General features: G+C 48.4%; 1 protein-coding gene across 1 annotated transcript in view; it reads right to left on the bottom strand.

Annotated features, from left to right (window-relative positions):
* The window catches only part of Adamts2 (ADAM metallopeptidase with thrombospondin type 1 motif 2), a 206,267-nt gene that overhangs the window by 46,138 nt on the left and 138,133 nt on the right, over window positions 1-21,996 (bottom strand). The window contains exons 4-5 of the mRNA XM_034505495.2: window positions 21,279-21,481; window positions 1,455-1,538 (exon numbers count right to left, since the gene is read on the bottom strand). Coding sequence (XP_034361386.1) covers window positions 1,455-1,538; window positions 21,279-21,481 — 287 coding nt within the window. The remainder of the gene's footprint in view (window positions 1-1,454; window positions 1,539-21,278; window positions 21,482-21,996) is intronic.

Here is a 21,996-nt window from a genome sequence, read left to right on the forward strand (position 1 = left end):
TGGGTTCAGTCCCCAGCACCACATAAAAACAGGGGTGCTGGTGCATGCCTGTAACCCAAACACCTGACAGAAGGAGACAGAGGGATCAGAAGTGCAAGGTCATCCTTGCAAACTATATAGTGAGTTTGAGGCTAGCCTGGGTTACATGAGGCAAAACCCAAAACAAACAAATAAAAGCCCCACAAACCCAGGCTTTTTCAAAGAGGTTGGGTTGTTTTTAAGGTTATAAGGATTCTTTTCTCACCTGTGGTCACACTTGGGGCACTGCACTGGAGCACACTGCCTGGGAAGGGCTTCAGTTTTTAATCATAGAAAATTCATTGACATTTTCATTAAGACGTAAACACTTGTGTGGTTTTAAAGCACTCCAGTTCCACAGAGAAGACATGCATCCCTCAGTATGACAAGGAAACACGAGTTCATAGCCACTGCTCTTGCCCTGCCCTGTCACTAGGACCCTAGGAGCTGGAGCACAGAATTAAACACGCCCCCAGTTAGCTTTTTGCCGGCCTCTCCTTTGTGCCTAATAGTTTTCTTTGGAACATTTTGTGTGAGCGGAAATAAATCGCTCTTAAAATTGCTTCTGTCAGGCACTTTGTCATAGTAACAAGAGTAACTAATACATCCTCCAGGACTGTGGGGGAGGAGCTCAGTGTTCAAGAGCAATAAAAAGATGGGGTCAGAGGGGCCTGGTGGCTCCCTCTGGTGGTCAGAGGGCTGACGCTGTGAAGCCAGATGAGAAAAGAGAAGATTTTAGACACCTTTCAGAGGTAGATAGATGGCAGGTACGTGAGCCATGGATTCCCAAGACTGATGTCAAAAACATCCCTCTACACAGCAAATAATTTGAGTGTGCCTTTCATAAGAAAACCAGCCGTTCAGAACCTGGATCTCCTGAGCCACCTCGAAGACAGAATTCCAGTCTCAGCTCAACCTCACTTCAGTCTCCTGTGTCTGTTTACACTCTGGGCTGCCATCCATCTTCCCCAATCCCTCAGGGCCAGTTTCAGTCACTTTGGGACAGCTTTGTTCCTGAATCTTCTGAGACTCTATAGTGAGGGCACCATGCGCCTGCTCACTGCCTCTCCTTTTCTCTCCTACACTCAGAGACTACGGTTAGGGTTCTTTGAATCCCTATGTCCTGGCCACATCCATGCTGTCTGTGCCTCAGCCTCTTGGGACCACATCTCTTCTCTGCAGTGATAAGGAGTCTCAGTGTGTATGACCTTACTGAGTATGACCTTACCACACTGGGTAACAGAACTTGCATTATAAGAGTCATGTGTCATGGTGAAGGGTATATAGAGTCTGTAGCGGGTGGGGGTTCACAGCTTCTTGTTTGTTATGGGACTATAGGGTGTCCGGAGAAAGGCAGGGTAGTGTGAAAGAAAACAATCCCAAAGGAGGCCCCACTCATTTCAGAGAGAGGAGGTGTATTGGACAGGAGGACTCACCTTTGCGTGGCTCAGCAGGATAATCCTCACCAGGACGACATTGATGTGGGCCCCCAATGACTCATCATGGTAAATTTCGTTGACCTGAAAGACAGCCAGGGAGATATCATCAGGAACCATGGGCCAAACCTGGTTCTGGATGTGCACCTGGTATTTTGTCCCTAAAGCCCCAGGTAAGAACCCAGGAACCACACCTGTCTCTTTCTTTTTGCATGCTTACCTCCAACTTCCCATCAGCTCTAACTACCTCTTGCTTCACCCCTCCATGACCCTCTAGCCCTGGCTGCCACAGCCACCTGCCTGGATTTCTGAAGCGTCTCCCTGAGATGTCCCACCTGCTGGCCCACAGCATCTTCACTCAGAGCTGAACTTGAACCAGAGAATTCACTCGCCACCACCTCTCACTGAAGCATGGAGCTCCTTCCAGAAGGAATGAGAGCTGCCAGAACAAAAGCTATTCCTGGTAGTTGCTGCTCAGTGTGAAACATCTCGCTACAGTTCACACTCCGGATCCCCAAACCTCTGCACCCACGTATTCAGCCAACCCCAGTCAAAATTATTTGGAGAAAAGTTGGCAGAAAATGTATAGACTTTTTTCCCCCTTCTAAACAACACAGTAGCTAGTTACACGGGGCTTGTGCCTTATGAATCATTGTAAGTAATGTAGATTACTTGATGTACGTGGGAGAGTGTGTGCAGGTTAAACACAATGCCACACATAGTACTCCAGAGATCTGAATACCTGAGAGAGTCCTGGACCAGAGATCTGTGGATGCTGAAGGATGCTGCAGTTGGAGATGTGGACATTTGGACCACAACCAGTTTTACTTTCATCCCATTAATAGAGCAGATATCGCTAGGTCTCTCAGCCCACCCACCTTGTTCCATGTCATGCCTGTCATGGTCTTCTTTCACATTTTGAACATTATTTCATATATATATATATATATATATATATATATATATATATATATATATATTTATATATCACATTATTCTGGGCTATGCTTGAAGCCAGGTGGTGCCTTTAATCCCAATACTTGGGAGGCAGAAGCAAGCAGATCTCTGAGTTCAAGGTCAGCCTAGTCTACGTCTACACAGTGAGCTCCAGGGCAGTCAAGGCTATACAGAAAAACCCTGTCTCAAACACACACACACACACACACACACACACACACACACACACACGCACGCGCACGCGCACGCGCACGCACACGCGTACACACTATTCTTTACAGGCATCTGTAAGCCTCCTCAGATGTCTACATCACAAAAGCGTGTGTGTGGGGTTGTCGGGGAGATGAACCTCCCATGCTCTACGGCACGACCACCACCTTCCAGAAACACATGCTAGGTTAACCTCAGGCTCAGAGCTGTTAGAAGTTTCCTTGACATTTGGTCACCTCCATCTTCCCACTTCACACTCAGAACTTGCTGAGACAGCCCTTCACTGCCCGCTCCTTCACTAGTGGAGCGAGCTCTATCCCTTCTTGCTGTGCAGTCTCAGAGTCACCCTCTCCTGGAAGGGCCCTCACCCCAGTCAGACCTGCTATGGAGAACTGGTACCCCAATCTTCTCAAGCCCCACTGCCACTGAGCTTCCCCTCAGTCTGTACTTCCCCTCCTTGGATGCCCCTCCCCCTAGCCCCAGAGCAGCAAACACTGAAGAAAGACAATCTGTGGAGTCACTGAGGGGAGAAGTGTGGACCAACCACTCATTCTGTCCGTATGCAGAATGGGCAGAGAGGCTGTCATAAGGCCCTTGGTGGAGAGGCAGACATGGCTAAGCTACACCAGTCAGAGGCCACTACACCCCAATTTCTAGACTTTCTTCTTTGGTAAGCTGTAATCACTCCCTCTAAACAGCAGGAAGATGCCTCTGGAAATCTAACTGGAACGAGGAAAATCAAATCATCATGGCAACGTATTGGGTGGAGAGGGACACGGGGCTTGGGAGATGCACAGCCCAGTGGCTGCTGCTGTCACCACAGCTGTGGCTATAGACAGCACCAATTAGAGCACAGAGCTAACAAGCTCACTGGTCCCCAACCAATGCCACCCTCAACCCCGACACACAGGCTTTGCCAGGAACCTTTGCACGGCCAGGTGAATTTCTGATTATAAGTTGGCTTCTGTTCTCCTGTCTTCTACCTTTGGGGAGGAGGTGAGGCTCAGAGCTTCAGGAGGATGGTTGACATGGAATCATGGCTCTGTGCTGTGTGCTTGGTTTTGAGTCCCCTGCATGTGCCGTCTGTCTAGCAGCATGGCCCTGGCCCCTGAGGACCATCAGCTGAATACCCAAGTACCCACTTCGGCACCTGCAGCTCAGAAAGTAGAGCCCAGGGGCTGTGCCACCTCAACCACCTTCACCAGTATTCCATGTCCACCTCATCCACGGCCCACCTCACCCACCGCCCATCACCCACCGCCCGCTGTCTCCTCTGTAACATCAAGAGTAAAAGTGCTCCCCACACTTTTACTCTTTGAGGATCCTATTTCCACACACATGGTGGAATGGTGTTTATGAAAACCCAAACTGTATTTTTCATAGTTGGCAAACTAGATTGCCCTGCTATTTTGTATGAGGTTCTGGGGAGTAGGTGGACCCCCTCCTAAACCACAGGCACTGCTGCCTTAGCTCTGAGTCCCAACCTTTTCTTTTTCGGTCTGTGCTGAGACAACAGATCTTTAAAAAAACCAGACCTTTTACTTAGGAAAGAATGGAATTTTCTATATTTTTTAATTGCTTATCTACAATGAGCAAGGCCGGGTCATTTGGGCTCACAGATTCCTGCTGAGAGCCACGGCTGGGAAGAGTCCAGACTCTGGAAGGTCCTGCTGTAGCAGGAAAGGACAGGGACGGCAGAGCAAAAGCAACCTCGCAGCCTTAGCCTATAGGGTCTCTTTTGAAGGTGGGGGAGGGGGAAGATAAGGAGAGAACAAGCAGACCCCATGGCCAAGGAGGAAAAGCAGAGCACACTTGGGCACCTTGTTCCCTGTGCTTGTGAGAGGGACAGGCTCCCATCTCCAGAGGCTCCAGAGAGCTCACACGGAGACTACACTCTTGGGCAGTGAGTGACAGTGGGGTCGGCTCCCAGCCATGGACAGCAGATGCCACGGGTCAACTGAGGCCCGTGGCACAAGGGCAGGGTTGTTGTCAGTTTACCTGGAGCTGGGGTGCTGCCATGTTTCAGAGGGAGCCCAGGGATGCTGACCTGCAGGAGGGAAGGGCAGGCAGAGCTGTAGAATGGCTTCTGCAGCAAGAGTAAACCCCAAGCGCAGGGCCTCAGCCTCAAGGGCAGAAACAGTGGGACAGGTGTGTACTAATACAGCTCCCTAACGCAGGAGAAAGGGTTGTGCTAGGGAGACCAACTATTCATCACCTCATTTATAGGATGAGATCAGAAATAATCAGGTAGGTGAGGGCAGGGTTAGGGCTACCTTTGATGGTATTAGGAACCTTGTGGGAAAAGACACTAAAGAGCTACCTTACCCTCATCTCCCCACCTTTCCTCCTTCATCTTCTCCCTCAGCTCCTCCATGGGAGGACACAACAAGGAGGCGAGGGGGTGGTCGGATTAGCTGGAGATCTTGGTCTTGTAGTTGTTTCCTGAGCTACATAACTCACGCTGCTGCTTTGTTACAACTGCCCCAGCAGAGCCAGGGCCTGCTGTGGTTGCCATTGTAATTGTCCCTCAAAGGCTCCTGTACTAACGGCTTGGGAAATTAGCAGAATCTTTTGGGTTGGGTTGAGGGACTGGTGTGGAGCCTAAGAGAAAGAAGTTAGGTCATCAGGAGCATGCCCCTGAAGATATTAGGACCTGAGTCATTTGTCTGTCTCTACTTCTGTTTTTCTCAATTGCTTCCTTCTGGTCGCCATGACATGAGCAGCTCTGTCTGTCACATGCCCCACACCAGGTTATCCCACAAGCCTCCAGTGAACCCATGAGCCCAAAGAAACCTTCCCTCTTTCTAAGTTGAAAACCTCAGGTGTTCTGTTACAGCAAGGAAAAGCTGGCTAACAAATGGCTTAACCTTGACCTGGCTGAGTATTCTTCCAAAGGCTTTTAAACAGGAAGAAATGACCGTGCTTCTCAAGAGCTAGGTGATGTGCGTGCTTCTATCCTAGGTCTGGGAGCTTGGGAACAAATAATCTTAGATAGAAGAAGAGAGATACAAGAAAGCTGTGTTCCCCCATGTTCAGATTTTAGTGTGTCACTGGTGACCCCACTGTGCATGCAGCTGGGTGACAAGCCCTTCTTTAGCTTCTCAGTGGGACATTTCAATGTAAGTCAGCCACACTGTGGGCTGAGTCACCCAGGAACTTCAGCCTGGCTTCTCCCTCTCCACAGGTCCAAGGCAAGGCCCCCAGGAGTCCCAGTGGAGAATGGCTCCTGGTATGTCAGGAGAAGAGGCATGGGACTGCCTTCCTGAATGGATGTAGAGAGTGACCCTCCAAAGCCTCAGAGCTTGTTTAGAAGCTGCCAAGCCTGCTCCAGTTTCAACAGTGGTAAGAGCTTGGAAGAAAATATGGGAATGTCACTCACTTTGTTTGTCACTGACCAAACACCTGAAAGAGCTGGAGCTCCCAGGTCTCCATTTTCTTCTCTTAATACTGCTCTTCACTATGGTACCAGAGTAACTTCATCCTTCAGGTGTCTAAAACCCTCCGTGGCTCCCTAGTGCCTTTGGAGGCAGGCACTACCTGGGACTCTAGGATGATGGCCCTATCTACCTTCCCCAGATCTGTTTGAGCTGCTCTCTTCAATGGACTTCTGGCCCCTGACAGCTCAGCTTGCCTTCTTCCAAAGGCACTCTGTCAGTGTACACACACACACACACACACACACACACACACACGCACGCACGCACGCACGCACGCACATGCACACATGCACACACGCACACACACATGCACACTGCCTGGGGAAAGGTGTATACCTGGAATTCTTACTGCCCTTTCCAACCCTGAATTTCTTAGATACCTTAAGAGAATTTGATGAATAAAAAGGCTGGGGTAGGGAGAGCACACAGTAATTCATGTTTCAAAGGAGGCTGGTATTGACTCCCTTGCTTAAACTCCTCCTACCTCCAGGCCTTCCCACTATACTGGAGGGACTCCGAAGCTCCTTATGTGATGTCAAGGTCAGGAAGATGGAGCCCTACTGCTGCCTCTTCTAAGATCTTCCTTGCACAGGCGGCTCAGCCTCAGACCTTTACGCTGACTTCACTTTCCCTAGCACATCATGCAGAGAACTACACAGTGATTCTAGCCCTTAGTAGGTATTAAGTAGAGTCGAGGATGGATGGATAGATAGATATAGATGGATGGATGGATGGATGGATAGATGGATGGATGGATGGATGGATGGATGGATGGATGGATGGATGGAACCACTTTGGAGGCTGTGGAACAGCAGGCTGCCTAGCCACCCCCACTGTATCCAGCCTTCCTTTGCCATCCTTTCCAGGGGAGGGCCTGTGTGGTAGGAGAAGCAGCATACTTTCACACAGATTTCATGGGGGAGGGGGAAGCCCTGAAACAGTGTCCGTGAGCCCTGTCTTTAAGAAATTGATCTTGGAGCCTTTAGCCCTGTGGGGGGAAAGGCTCAAAGCTCCAGCACTTCTCCGTGTGCTGGAGGCCAGAAGCTGGCATTCTGGGGGAAATGCTTTGTGATGTGCTTTTTGTTTATGCAAAGAGGCAGCCAAGTTTCTGCTCTGGAATAGACTGGGAAGGACCTGGTTCTGCATGACAATGTCAAAGTTTGCCTGGTTGGTGGCAAAGCATCCCTGAAACGACAGTGGACCCTGGAGGATGGCCGGAGGTGGGGCAGAGGGAGACTTGGATACAAAATGGGGGTATCTGACCACAAAAGGGGTACCTTCTTCTTATGAAGAAGGTCTGTTGGCCCTGCTGCTTGGTAGACAGGCTTTGGACAGACCTGCTGCTGGGCTTCTCATGCCTCTGTTGAGCCAAGTTGGGGCAGTGAGCAATGTCTAATGACCACCTTGGAAAACCTAGAGAGGAAAGTAATCTCATGGAGCACCCTGAGGGTGCAGGAGGGCGCAGCCCCTGAGTGGCTGCTATGCAAAACTCTTCAAGTAAATAGAGAAGAGGCCAGGCTTGGGTGCCAGGGTAGAGGCCAGGGATATTGTGACCACACCAGAATTTTGGGGAGACAAGACAGTGTACCCGCTAGAATTTGGAGGACTCGTGACTGAGCCATCAGAAGCTGGGGGACATGGATGCAACATACCCCACTGGAAGCTGGGGGAGCTATGTGCTGGCCTCAAAGAAGGAATATTTGTAATTTTCTTCTGGAGTATAAATGGGCGTGTCAAGTGAACAGGGTGGGACGTAGGCAAACCATGATGTATAAGGTAAGCCCCTCTTTTAACTCTAAGTACCGAAACATGGTGACCAAGATAGCCCCTTCCCACCTCCTCTCCTGTGGAACTCCACACTCTCCAGGGCCAGGAGATAACTCATTAGGCAAGGGGTCTGGAGTGAAGTTCAAGCTACCTCACCCCTAGGTAGGTTGTCAATCCCCAGAACCCACTACACACTCCATGAATATGCTCAGCTGAGGGTAGCACTAGGGTGGTGCACTGAACAAAATCACAGTTGCCATAGAAACTCTCCCACGTTGTTAATAACCAAAGGACACTGTCCAATCCTTGCTCTGGATTTTGGGGTGAGCAGAGGGTGGGTCTGGATCCTCAGTCTCAGATGCGCTGGTCTCAGGAGGGATCTACGGCAATCCTGCTATGCAACACGGATAAGCCTTACTCAGCCTCCTTGGGCCCCAGTTTCCTCAGGCATGGAGACATAATTGTCCCCGTAGCTCATGTTTGTTATGAAGACTGATGCAAAACTGTTTTCAAAGTGTCTAGAAAAACCCTCAGCTCACAGTTCTGTGTTAACGAAGCTATCCAGGACAGGTAATAGGAACTGTTGCTTTGTGTCCCAGGTTTTGGTCTCTCTTGCCTGTAGCCTTGGAGGAAATGAAGCTTTGAACCCTGCCTCCCATGTTCCTGGTAACACTCAAAAGGTAAACACCCACTTTGCTGCTCCTTAAGTTCTGGTCAGAAAACTGAGACCCAGCATTCTGATCTGTTCCAAACACAGATTTGTTCCATTTCACACTACTGTCTCCTGTCCCGAGGGTTAATCCAATGGGACCTGTCAATCACCTCGTTAAGAGACCACCCCTCAGCCAGGCTGATTCAAGCTAAAGAGACAGGAGGAATAATTATTCCTTTAATTAGAAACTATACCTGTCCTTCCCAGGGACACCTTCCTCACTTGCTGAGAGACAGCCATGAAGCTCTGCTGACTTTGTCCTCTTCACAGTCCAAACTTGGAAAAGCACAACTTTTACTTTCTCTCTTTTCCTAGTTTTTTCTCCGTCCAAAGCCTACGCGAATTCTCTCTGGCTCTAACACTAAGCTCCACCGCTATCCTCTGCCTCCACCATATGGCTGTCTATTGCCACGCACCTGCTTGCCGATCTCCCTTGCTAAACATACCAGCCTAATGCCAAGGGCATGGCTTTCCTTCTTCTCTTCTTCATGTCCCTCCTCCCAGTGGCTGCCAAGAGTTACAGCTTGCTTGCCTGTTGCTTTGTCCAGAACTCACAAAACTATCCTTGAAAGCCAGGTGGTGGTGGTGGTGCACACCTTTAATTGGAGCATACGGGAGGCAGAGGCAGGTGGATCTCCGGGAGTCTGAGGCCAGCCTGGTCTATGGAGCTAGTTCCAGAACAGCCAGGGCTACACAGAGCAGCTCTTTCTCAAAACCCAAAAACAACAAACAAACAGACAAAAACTATCCTTGAGCCTCCACTGAATCTGTTTTTAAATTCTTTCATTAACAAGACTAGGGAACCCAAAGAAGGGACCCCAATTTCCATGGTAACACCAGGAGGTATGTCTGCAAACACCAGCGTTTGCTTAAGATGTTTCTCCACAGCCAAGAGACGTCTGAGTGTGATTAGGATCTGGGGCTGGGGCCTAATCTCTGGGGTCAGAGCTATCCACACTTCTTTCTAAGCCTGACCCTCCATGAGCTGACCTGTCAAATATCAGAAACAATGATGTTAGACAGGGAAGGCCGCTGCTGAGGCCACAGGACACAGAAGGATATAGCAGGGGACCTGGGGCCTTCAGAGGCCTCTCAGCTACTCTCAGCCCAACGGGGAAGGAAGATAGAGGTGGCAGGGATTTTGATTCCTGCTGGCAGTGACCTCAGGACTTTAAGTCCTGGGAGAATTATGTTGGGATGTCTGGCTGAGGCACACAGACTGGGGGTTCGGTGTGGTGTCCCGTTTCAGGATGCAGTCCCATCCCCTCAGTACCAAGACCTTGGACTAGCCCTGGTGAGCACTAGTATCCCCCTTCCCACACTCCTGCCTGGCTGGGAGCCTGCGTGGTACAACTGTTCCCAGTGACTTGAGCTCGGCCCCTGAGCTCCATGTGAGCACTATTGTGTTATCTGCAAACAAGGTGTATTTCATTCCCCGCTAAACCTGATTCTCTTTCTGCCTGATCAGATTGTGACCCAAGGAAAGATGAGAAAACAGTTGCCATGAGCCCGAGGAGACAATGGCCTCAAGGCAGTTCCTGCGGCGGCCTGGGGAATAGAAAACACTGTGGTAGATGAAGGATATGTAGGGGGCGGGGTCTTGAGAAGTGGAAAGTGAGACAGGGTTGGGGTTGCCCTGCTCTGCTCAGCACCCACTCCATCCTCAGCATCAGAGATGAACAGACCCAGAGGCCTCTGGGCTCTGCTTTCCACAGTGATAGGACCGCAGCATAAGAGTCTGGTCCCTAGATGGTGTCTGTGAAGGTTAGACACAGGGCCTGACCTATGTTTGAATAAAACTGGGATCTAAGGCACCATGGTTGCCCCAGCCCTAGAGAGTTGTATGTTCCATCCAGAAGCTCCTACCAAGCATGTATGGGGGAGGTGGGGATAGCATGGCATTGACCTTGGAGAGGCTGTGTAAATGGGATTATTTTTTCTTTTCTTTTATTATTTTTATTAGCAGTCTGGCTAGCCTGTATAAAAGACACACAACCAGGTACTTTATCAAGCTGTTAGCCTAGATCAGGCAGGTTTGGAGCTATTCTGACTTATTTCCCAGCCATGATGTACCTTTCCCAGCCATGATGTCCCTTGTGACTTGCTGTTTGTCCTGGTCCATCTCCTCTCATGGTGGCCTCCTCCCCTCTTCTTTCTCTACCTGTAACCCACTCACTTTATCCTCAAGCCCCAGTTTTCCCCCTCCACTGCCAATCACAGGCTCTAGTCTTTTACTGATCAGTTAAATTGGGGAGCAAGGATTACATGGCATCACTTGATGATCTGCTCATGGGTGGGGGGCAACCAGATCTTAAGAGCCAGTGTTTAGCATTAGAACACAAGTAGCACCAGACCAACCTACTATAAGGCTGCATAATGGAAGGCACATGAAGTCCATTCCCCTTCTCCCTCATCTGTTTCCCACCCAGTACACCCAAGGAGCTCAGATGAAGAACAGCTCAAAACAGGGAAGACTCAAACCAACCTCTTCACTGCCATTTGAACCCCGGTGACCTGACATGAAGCAGGGACAGAAGCTGGCTCACAGCACTGACACAGAGACACAGAAGCAGCTGTGACTAAAGGTCTTAAACCAGCACTGTGCATGATGTCCCTGGACCCCAGCAGAGGGATCCTGAGAAATTCTATGAAAATGGCAAAATTAAGTTTTGTATGCTCAAGTTTATGGTAAGAGTAGCCTGCTCTGGACATGCCCCTCACAGATGCTAACACTCTGACTGTAGCCAGATTGGATGCTCGTTCAAACATATCAGGAATTGGTTTTTCTCTGCACAGCATGTCTCCTGGCACCAGGTGGATCAGGAATTCAAGGTCATCCTCAGCTAACATATCGAGTTCAAGACCAGTCTAGGCTACAAAAGACCTTATCTCTGAAATTTAAAAGCAAGAATTATAAAAGATATTTAGTGAAGACCTACTATGCACCAACCTTTTATTGGGGGCAGAATGTGCAAAATCAGGTAGACAATGTTCTCTGAGAATCCCTAGTTCTAAGATACATCACTCAGAGGAGAAGGGCCTCATGGATGTCTGACTGCAATTTGGTACAGGGGCAGGGGACACACCATGGAGAAGTTTGGGCACAGTGACAGCCCACATCTGCCCAGATAGGAGCCCGGCAAGGGAGACTGTCATCTCTGCCGTCTGGCTCAGCTGTCACCTCCTTGCTGGAGCCTGCACAAGACAAGCTCAACAGCCGCTTCAAGCTGTCACCAGGGAGTGATGGTGCTTGGCCCTCCGTGTCCATCTACAGGGACTCTGACTCCTGCTTTGACAACTGTCAGCTCCCCATGGGAACCAAGGACAGGCAGCTCCTGGGCTCCCTCATCAGCTGTCAGGAGGCATCAGAGGAGGGAGGGAGTTGGGGAGTGGCTGAGTGGCTCTCAGCATGCAAAGAGAATGACAGAGAAGAAACAGATGCAGGGGTGAGGACAACCTGTGGGACCCCCCATCTCCCCACACCCAGTGTTTCCACCCTGCACAATCACTACTGGTCTCTGCCACTCCAGCTCTTTGGACTGTGATTTCAATGGGTGCAAGATTCCATTGGCTTACAGTGACCCTCCCTCTACCTAGAACCTCATCAGGGAATCATATCCTGGGAGAGGTGTGTGTGTGTGTGTGTGTGTGTGTGTGTGTGTGTGTGTGTGTGTGCACGTGATGGTGATAATATTAGAACAGAAATATACAATAGATAAACCGTCCACTGGCAATGCCCAAGAGTGGGAGGGGAAAGCAGCGTATGATAAGGAATCGCCAGTGATGTTGGGAGACGCAGAGCCAAGGCTAGAGCAGGCCTGGTCCTTCTGATACTCCTAAGGAGTTCTTCCTCTTCAAGTCAGAAAAGTCAATGAGGACCATGCAGCGTCTATGCCATCTTTCCCACCGGCATGTAACTTAATTGCTGTGCCTTGGGCCTACTGCCCAGTGTCTCTGAGCCTCCTTGGTCGTATCTGAGAATCTCACAGAGGCACGGAGGGAGGGTAGACAGGCCATACATCACCTTTCACAGGGCTGCTCAGTGTGAAACCTCTGTCAACATGAGCTCTTTTCTCTTTTCAGTAACCAAGTGGGGAGCCCCAAGTTTCTAGATGCCAAACCAACCTTCATTTCCCACCTCTCTGAAGAGCCCTGTGCTTCAGACAGGTCCAAACTGTGTGAGAGGAGAGAGAGGGAGGGAGCGGCCCCTGGGCCTTTCTTTGCATGTGCTTTGCTACTGCCCAGACTCATTTCCATTATGAGCTGAAAAAGTTATCAAGGCATCTTCTCTATCCATTTTCCCCAGACACGCCTGATGCAGTTTCTAGTCTTCATCCAGCCTTTAAATTTTACTCCTACTGAGCAACCACGTACAAAGGTAGACTTTGCCATCTCCACACTCCTCTGCCATGAGTCATCGTCTTTGGGAAGCACAGGTTACAATGGTGTGTGGCCCCAAGGGCCTCGACTCATCTCACATCTGTCCAGGTATTAGACACCTAGAGTAATGCTCACAGCAGTCCTTGAAGCTGAACCATCGCCACATCTGGGGCACAGAGGGATTACAGTGACAGTTGCCTGCTTCCCTCTAAGGAGAAACAAGCAGGCTGCCCTCTGGCCTGGTAGAAACCGTAGCTGTGCTCCGATTCACCCAATAGTTACAAGCACTTAATTGCAATTTGTAGCTCACATTGAAAAATGATTAGGTTTCCCCAGGAGATTCCCACCTTCATTTAAGAAAACCAGACCTGGCAAGGGCAGGGCAGATACTTCCTGTACAACCACAAGTGAACAGAGCTGAGGAGGCCATCGCTAGGGGATGTGGCTTCTCCTGATCTCTGCTATGCTCCAGAGCCCATAACTACCTGCGCCCACCACGGCTACCTGGCATCCAGGGGCACTTGGTCATATGGTTCTCTTCGGGGTTCTGTGTGCAGTGCCCCATGCCACTCTGGCAAGCAGAACTCCTTTGATACACAGGACCTTGATCTCAGGCCTTGGGGGCTAAGCATGAGGAATAGCGGGACAACGAAGGGCATCCTGAACAGTTTCCTTTGGTCCAGGCGACACAGCCAGGTGAGAAGGGGAGCTTTGGACTTCTGTCCTTCCTCCCTCCTGCTCTGGCTGGCTCCTACAGTAAATGTGTCCCTCCAGTCTAGGCAGTCCCAAGTTTCAGTGTCTCTTTGTTGCAGGAAGCAGAGCCAGACACGTGAACAGGGGCAGGGGGTGGGGTGGGTGATGCTTTCCGAAAGCTGCTTTGCAGTTCACAAGATTTCCTCCCCCTGAGCCTAGCACAAAACATTCCTGCACTGCCGCTGTGCAGGCCCCAGCATTCTTGAAAGTTGGTGAGCAGCTGATTGTTTACAAACCCTGGCAAGGCTTCGGCAAGTCAAGGCCAATTTCTGGATTAAATTAGAAAAGAAAAGAGGAAACATATCCAAGTCTTGGCACAAATAGATTGTTCATTGAACACGAGTTGTTTCAGAACACAGTGTGCTGAGGACCTTCATCCTGCTAGGAAAAACCAAAGGGTGCAGGCTCAGCTCTGAAAGCACAGGGGACCCCTCAATCCCATAATCCCATGTGCCATACAAGCCTAAGGAATGGGTCTGCCTTCAGTGGGAGAGTGGTTCACACAGCTCAGAGAGACTGCTCTTGCCCAGAAATCTACTAAACTGTTTTCAAATGAAGATTAAAGACAGTTCATTCAGTCCTTCAAAAGGAATCCTCAAAGCGACCTCAGAGAACCTTCTTTGAGACTGTTTGACCAGCTGGAGATAAAGGTGGTGTGTTGGATAGCTTGGGGTGTGAGGAAGAGAAAGATGAAACTCAGCTTGAGTGTGAGGTCACCAAGGTGTCCTTCAGAAAAGGTCTACTCCAGCTTCAAGAGGGAAGCAAGAGAGAATTTGTCTGTGGAGGGTTTGTTCTTCATTCCCATGGAAGTTTTACTGGTGTGGTAGCAGGTAAAGCCTCAGGTTTAAAGATGGAGAAACTGAGTCCAAGCAAGGGAAACTTTACCAGTTAAGTGGTGCTTCTGATCCAAAGTGTATTATGAACCACTGTGTGATATCTGTGTGTCTGTGATGACGTCACAGGAGACAAATCTACTGCATTGTTGATTCACATACAAGCAGTCAGTCACGTGTGCTAAATCCCACAGCTTCCTAAGCTGTGAGTTCAACGTGGAGATCGAAAACAATGTGGTATCAATAAAGCATCTCTGGGCATACACAAAACTGTCAGGACTCTGAGGTGCTTCTGGCTGTATTCACCCATGTTGAATAGCACAACTTCTCTGTGGCCTTGCTTTGAATACATGACTGTGCTGTCTCCATACCCAACAAACCCAGCCTGAAACACTTTCCTCAAACCCGAGACCACAGTATATTAGGAACTGTGGTGTTCTGACTCCATGTACTAAGCTAAGTGCTCTTACAGAATCAAATGAGTTAATTACCCAAAACAAAGCCCTTTCACGCTTTCCTACTGTCACTTCCAAGCCCGCATTAAATTGATTTATCTTTGCAGTGTTTTGTGTTAGGATTCTTGATTTAAAATTCTCACATTTGAGTTGCTGACTTGTTTCGCAAAAAGATATTTTCCAATAGATCTTGGCTTGGAGTTGGGCTAGTCTTCTAACAATGTCTGAAATGACCTTAAGCATAGTCTGTGTCAAGAGGCCACCTCAGGGAAGCCCTTCTCTGAGTCCTTCACCTTGCAATGGTCAGTGGGGTCAAGGTGCTTGCTATGACTTAGTCCCTAGGACACACTTGGTGAGAGGAAAGAACTGAGTCTTGAAAGTTGTTCTCTGACCTCCACCTGTGTGCTGTCACTCACACACACACACACACACACACATACACACACACACACACACACACACACACAAAATGTAAATAAATGAACTAAAAATAAACAGAATAGCTATAGCTTGCAACAGAAAATATTAAGATGTCACCACTGAAGCTATAAATCACCACAACTAAAAATGAGGCAGGGGTCTTTCCTCAGTGGAACAGACACCGATGATGAAGCCACACAGACTATTTTGGTATAGAAGACTTTAACATGTGCATTACCTGTTGGAAGACTTAACTCTTAGGAGCCTAGTCTAGGGAAATAATTAAGATTGAGGGACAGAGTCAGCCGTAAGGATGTACAGTAGTAGGTGGCACATCTGACCTCCAAAAGGGAAGTGAGTTTTATTCCCTGGAGGCGTCGTGTAAATAAAGTTACATAAAGTTACATAAAGCGCACACGCAACAACATTCCACACTCATTAAAATGAAGTCGTGGAGAGGAGCTTCTGGGAGAAAATATGGAGAGACCTATATGAGTTCATTCTAATCTTATGGCATAAATAATATATTATCTGTGTTAAATATAGAATGTTTTAATGAACTGAAAAAAAATACTTTTCCGAATTTAGGGAGGGAACTGGAAGAAATGGGTCCGGCTGGCAGGGAATGAGTTGGTAGGTGGCGTCTCAGGGTAAGCGGGTCTCATAAAGGGACCAGCAGACACCCTCACCCTTCAGTGGGTCTAAGATGAGGCAGGGTGCGGGCAGACGGGCAAATTCTCACTTTCTATTGTGATCTGAGTGTGATGTCTCCCCTAGGCTCATGCGCTTGAACACGGGATGCCCAGCTGTTTATACTCATTGTTTGAGGAAGTTATAGAGCCCATTAAGGAGGTAGACCCTTTTTGGTCTTCTCTGCTCCCGTAAGTGACCCCTCACCCATATACAACCAATAAAACCTCCTTGGTTCACTGAGTTGGACTTTGGTGTGGTTGTTATTTGGATCTGTCCCATGTTCCCTTTGGGGCCTATCCCATGTATGTTGTATCTAGAAAAGTCTCTTCTACAACACCCAGCTCAGTGGGCAGCTTGCTGACCAGGCTGTCCTTTGGCCATGGATCCACCTCCACCTTCTATCACATGCAAATGGTCATGTGACCCAGAGTGCAGTTGAAGCCTACTCAGTGCCACATCTGGATATGCATTCTACCAACTGAGCTACATCCCAGCCCAGTGCTATGTTGATCCCTCTGTGATGCTACTGTGGTTCCAGCCTTGGGAATCCCGGGACCAGATGTGGACTTATAAGAGGATTGTGACTTTCCACTGGCCAGGCCTTTGAGGGTTATTTGGGGTTGTGGCTTGAGGTCCACATACCCAGAGTTGCCTAGGCTTGCTTAGTAAATGGAGGTCAATTCCAAGTTCAGAAGAGTGCGCAGTGGGTCTTCCCATGATGCAACACTCAGGATAGTGGCCACTGGTCACACTGGCAGCTTAAACTGCTGTGCTGATTAATTACAAGTCATGTCCCCATTAGTGTGGCTACTATCAAGATGACAAGTGTTGTGGGCTGCGGAGAACTGGGAACCCTCACACATTATTGGTGGGAACATAAGATGATACAGTGGCTATGGAAAACAGCGTGGTGGTTTCTTAAAGTCAAACATAGAATTACCAGATGATTCAGTCTTTCTACTCCCATGTCTGTAGCCAAAGGAATGTAAAACAACGGTGAACAGAAATCTGTAACTCGTGTTCCCAGCAGTCTTTTTCACAAGAGCCAAGAGGTGGAGGAGGCTGCCCATGTGCCCATCAATGGGTGAATGGGTAAACAAAACCTGTCTAGATAAACTACGGATCTTATTGAGCCTCCAGAAAGAGGAAAGTTGGACATTCCCTTGTGATTCCAGCACTCAGGAGGTTGGAGGCAGGAGGATTATAAATTCAAGGCCAACTTGAGATACACAGAAAGACTAGTATCAAAAACTAAGCAAAACAACACATGCACACACACCACAGACAGACAGTCAGACACACACGCACACGCACACACAGAATTCCAACAAGTTACAATATCAACAACCTTTAGACTATCACACTAAATTAAATAAGCTGGTTCCCAAAGGAAACATATCATACAAATTAACTGACTCACAGGTCCATAGTGGTTTAATTCAAACAACAAAATCAGAATGACAGCAGCCAGGACCCAGGGGATCAGGCAAGGAGTCGGTATTTAATGGTGGGGATTCAGCTTTGCAAGATAGAGTCCTGTGCATCTATGGTGTGGCCTTTGCATTTCCACACCAATGACATTAATGTCACATACAAACAGTGCACTTAAAATTGGTGAAGATGGTCTGTATACTTGGGCATGACTCTAGGACTCTCATATGCTTGGCCGGTCCTCTATCACATCTGTACATGCCTAGCTCTCTTTTTACATTTATTTTGATTCATTTGATTTTTTGTTTGATTGGTTGCTTGTTTTTGTTTTTGTTTTTCAAAATAGGGTTTCTCTGTGTAGCCCTGACTGTACTGGAAGTTACTCTATAAATCAGGCTAACCTCAAACTCAGAAATCTGCCTGCCTTTGCCTCCCGAGCGCTGGGATTAAAGGCGTGTGCCAGCATCACCCGACTACTTTTATTTTGAAACAAGACCTCACTAAGTTGCCAAGGCTGGTCTTGAACTTGAGATCCTCTTGCTTCAGCTTTCCAGGTAGCTGGGATTATAGGCCCGTGCTTCTAGACTTGTTGTTCTCTCCCTGCCCCCTTCTTTATTTGGAGTGATGTGAGCAAATGCACATTTACACGCTTGTGGAGAGGTCAGGTGTCAGGCATCCTCCTCAATCCCTTAGTTATTTTTATGCGTGTGCAAATATGTAAGTATGAGTAGTGTACACATACGTGTGTGTGTGTGTGTGTGTGTGTGTGTGTGTGTGTGTGTGTGTGTGTGTAAAGGCCGGAGGAGGAAGCCAGGTGCCTTGCTCTATCACTTCCACAGATAGGTGGAAACCTTACCTTTCGAGTTAGTGTCTTTCACTGAACCTGGAGCTCACTGCCCCAGCCGGACTAGGACTGTGGGTGTGTGCCAAGGATCCCAGCTTTTTGCATCAATGCTGGAAACCTGAACTCAGGTCCTAGTGCTTGTATGGTGAACACTTCACTCGCCGAGTCATCTTCCCAACCCCAGGCCTGGCTTATCTTTTATTAAAACACTTTTAAATAAACTTTAAAATTCTATCCAATAAAAAACCAACCGATCAGTTTCTCTCTCTCACTGGGCCACATTTCACCAGCTCAAGCTGCAGCCTGGCTAGTGGCTACAACATTTCAAAGGCCAGAAGGACAGCTACAGAAAGTCTGCAGTCCCAGCTGCGGGAACACTCTCCAAAAGTCACAAGGAACCAATACTCGGCTCTACAGTGGGGAAACCTTAGCTCCCCTTATCTCCACGAGGAATTCTTGAAGCAGCAGGAGGAGCTTGGATGAGGGGTGAACCCCACCCTAGCCTCACTGAGCCCCGGGACACTGTGCCTCACCCTTGGCTTCTGATGGACTTGACACTCTGCCCACGAGGCCAAGCCCTTGGTCAATGAACACTTGCTACACACACAAGTGCATATCTGTGTGACAAGGGAAACAGATGTGACCCAGACATCCTTTCTCAACACCTCGGGATTATCTCCTAAAATCTTCGTGTTGTTGTTGAGATGATGAGATGGGAATTCAGTTCAAGAATTCTTATGTTTCCAATGTTTTTCTAGAAACTAAACTGTCTTGTCGTCATTATTTAAAACAGAATTACAGTTGGATCATGGGGACCATGTGCATCGTTGAATGAAAGCTTGTGACCAAAACTTAAGAAAGAGTTGTAGATGTCCTCCACTGAGCTCTGTGATACACGAGCCTCCAAGCAGGGAAAAGGAGGATTTTCATGTATCTGCCCCATGAAGAAGTCCCAGTCCCCCCACCTTCAGGCAGGGTGCTCTCTGTAATCTTGTCACTGTCGTGTGAGCCAAACTACGTTTTATCTGGAGTTTGAAAATCTCATTCCCTTACTTAGAGACTGGAAAACCCATTCATTCCCATTATGGAATTTAAACTAGCCAACTGGGTGCAAGAGGAAACCAACCCTTTTTAATGATGGGAACACCAAGGCTCAGGGGACTGGAACCCCATTCACATGATACACTAAGTCTTTCTAATTGTTGTTGTTGTTGTTATTATTATTATTATTATTATTATTATTATTATTATTATTATTATTATTATTATTGAATGTGTGTTAGTATACTGTCACTGCCTTCAGACACGCCAGAAGAGGGGATCAGATCCCATTACAGATGGTTGTAAGCCACTATGTGGCTGCTGGGAATTGAACTCAGTACCTCTGGAAGAGCAGTCAGTGCTCTTAACCACTGAACCATCTCTCCAGCCCTTTTTTTTTTTTTTTTTTAAAGTCTTTCTAATTCTAAGCCCCACCCTTTCCCCCCGAGAGTTGGACAGCAGTGGATCTGGGGGAAGAGTACATGCTCTGGAAGCTGATGATACCTGCATATCTACCAGTTTTAGAGGCTTAGAATGAATATTTGCACAGCAAGTGGCTAGCCTGCGTCTGGCACACAGCCAGCCACACATTGGCAGATCATTAGTTGCAGTAATTATGGTTTTATTTATTTTTGTTGTTACTATTATTATTACAGCCATATCTCAGAGGTTTGTTAACTTCAATAATTATGGTTTTATTATTATTAAATTAAAGGTACTTTTCAAAAATTAATGTGAGATTAGCATTCTCCAAAATAAAATGAACAAACACAAAGAATTGTGCAGGGTAAAGGTGGAGGTTCAGGGGCCAAGGACATAACCAGGGCATCTCAGAGGAGGGAGACCACCCATGAGGGAACTCAGAGGAGGGAGTCCACTCATAGGGAGGCTCAGAGGAGGAAGACCACTCATGGGGGGCCCAATCTCTTCCTGAGGTTCAGCTCACTCACTTTCTTCCTTCTATCCCTGATGGATCTTTTCACCAGGACCCCCAGAGCCTGATCTATGTGCCACCTTAGTTCCCAAGGACTCAGTACCTGATCTAGAAAGGCAGAGTTAAGCTGCAAACACAGAGCCCATCTCTGTACCTGGGTCTGCCTACCTCCAGCTAGATCCTGGGAGGACCTTGTTCATTGCAGCGCCCTGTAAGCTCACCCCTCCTCCCACGAAGCAGCCCATCCTTATACTCCATTTGAGAGGCATAGTCATGACCATAGCTTAGTCCTTCCTCCAGCTTCTCATCCCCTGGCATGGTGATGGAAGATCCCACCACCTAAATGGAGAAGATCTCAGCCTGTCAGCGTAGCTCTGGCCCCACTCTGAAGTCCAGCCCAGTCTGCCAATACCCCTCTATCTTAGCTTTTTTCTCTATTGCTGTGATAATATGCGTTGACAAAAGAAACTGAAGTGAGAGTTTATTCTGCCTCACAGTTCAAGGGCACAGTTGGTCATAGTGGGGAAATCAAGGCAGCAGGAGCTTGGGGCAGCTGGTCACATCACAGCCAATCAGGAAGCAGGGAGGGATGAATGCTGCTGCTCAGCTCCTTTCTCCACTTATACAGCCCAGAATTCCAGCCCAGGGAATGGCGCTGCCCACAGTGGAGGAGTCTTCCCACTTTAATTAATGCAGTCAAGATAATTTCCCACAGGCATTCCCAGAGACCCATCTCCAAGGTGATTCTGGAGTCTTTATGTTGGCAATTAACACTAACCATCACATCTATCTTCCAGGCCAGTTCGACAATGTCCTACTCTCTGATGGACCCACTCATAGACTCACCCAGTCACTGCCCAGTCCCTATCCAAACCCGATTCCCTTGCCCTACTCAAGCCCTGTCTCCAAGATACTGGTCCCACTCCTGTTCCCCAACACCCCTCAGCCTTGACTCACAATGTTCATGAGTGTCAGCAGGTACTTCTGCACGTGCTCCTTCCCATGGAACTGGACCACCGAGTCATCCACGCCCAGCAGAACCTCAATGTTGTAGTCATCGTCCGTGGCATGCCTGCGCACCCTCCGCCGTGAGCTGTTGATACGCTCCTCCAGGACACCCAGGGCTCTGCTGAGGTTATCCAGGTTGCCCTGGGAGGCTCCTGGAAGGAAAGGACACCTTCTTTGGTAGCAGCCCATCATCCCTTGCCCAGGGGCATTACAGAAAGACAGAACCTATTTGAGTACAATTCAGTTACCAGCCAGCTATCAGGATGGCATTAGGGTGAAGCATTGTCTCATATAAAACTCACAGCCCCATAAACCTGGGGGCATTGTGCCCATTCAGAAGTCCAGAGAAGGGCAATACTGACAAACATTCAGTGCTAACACCTCAGTGGCTTCAAGTCTAACTTTTACCCAGCACCCAGCAGAATGTATCATGGACCATGATGGCCTCCTGATACTGGCAAAAGCACATCTGGCATTGGGAACAGACACAGAGGAAGCTAAGGAGTGACTTGATGGTGCCAACCCTTATCACACTTCCCTAAAAGGGCTGCCCAAGTGTCAAAAGGCTGTTATACCTAAAAGATGGCATTACCTTTTGCTATTAATGGGGAAACTGAGGCTCGGCCCAGGCAGTGTGTGCCCTTCAGTGTCCCCTTGTTCCCAGTTC

This window comes from Arvicanthis niloticus, chromosome 6 (assembly GCF_011762505.2).
Source record: "Arvicanthis niloticus isolate mArvNil1 chromosome 6, mArvNil1.pat.X, whole genome shotgun sequence".
Taxonomy (NCBI): domain Eukaryota; kingdom Metazoa; phylum Chordata; class Mammalia; order Rodentia; family Muridae; genus Arvicanthis; species Arvicanthis niloticus.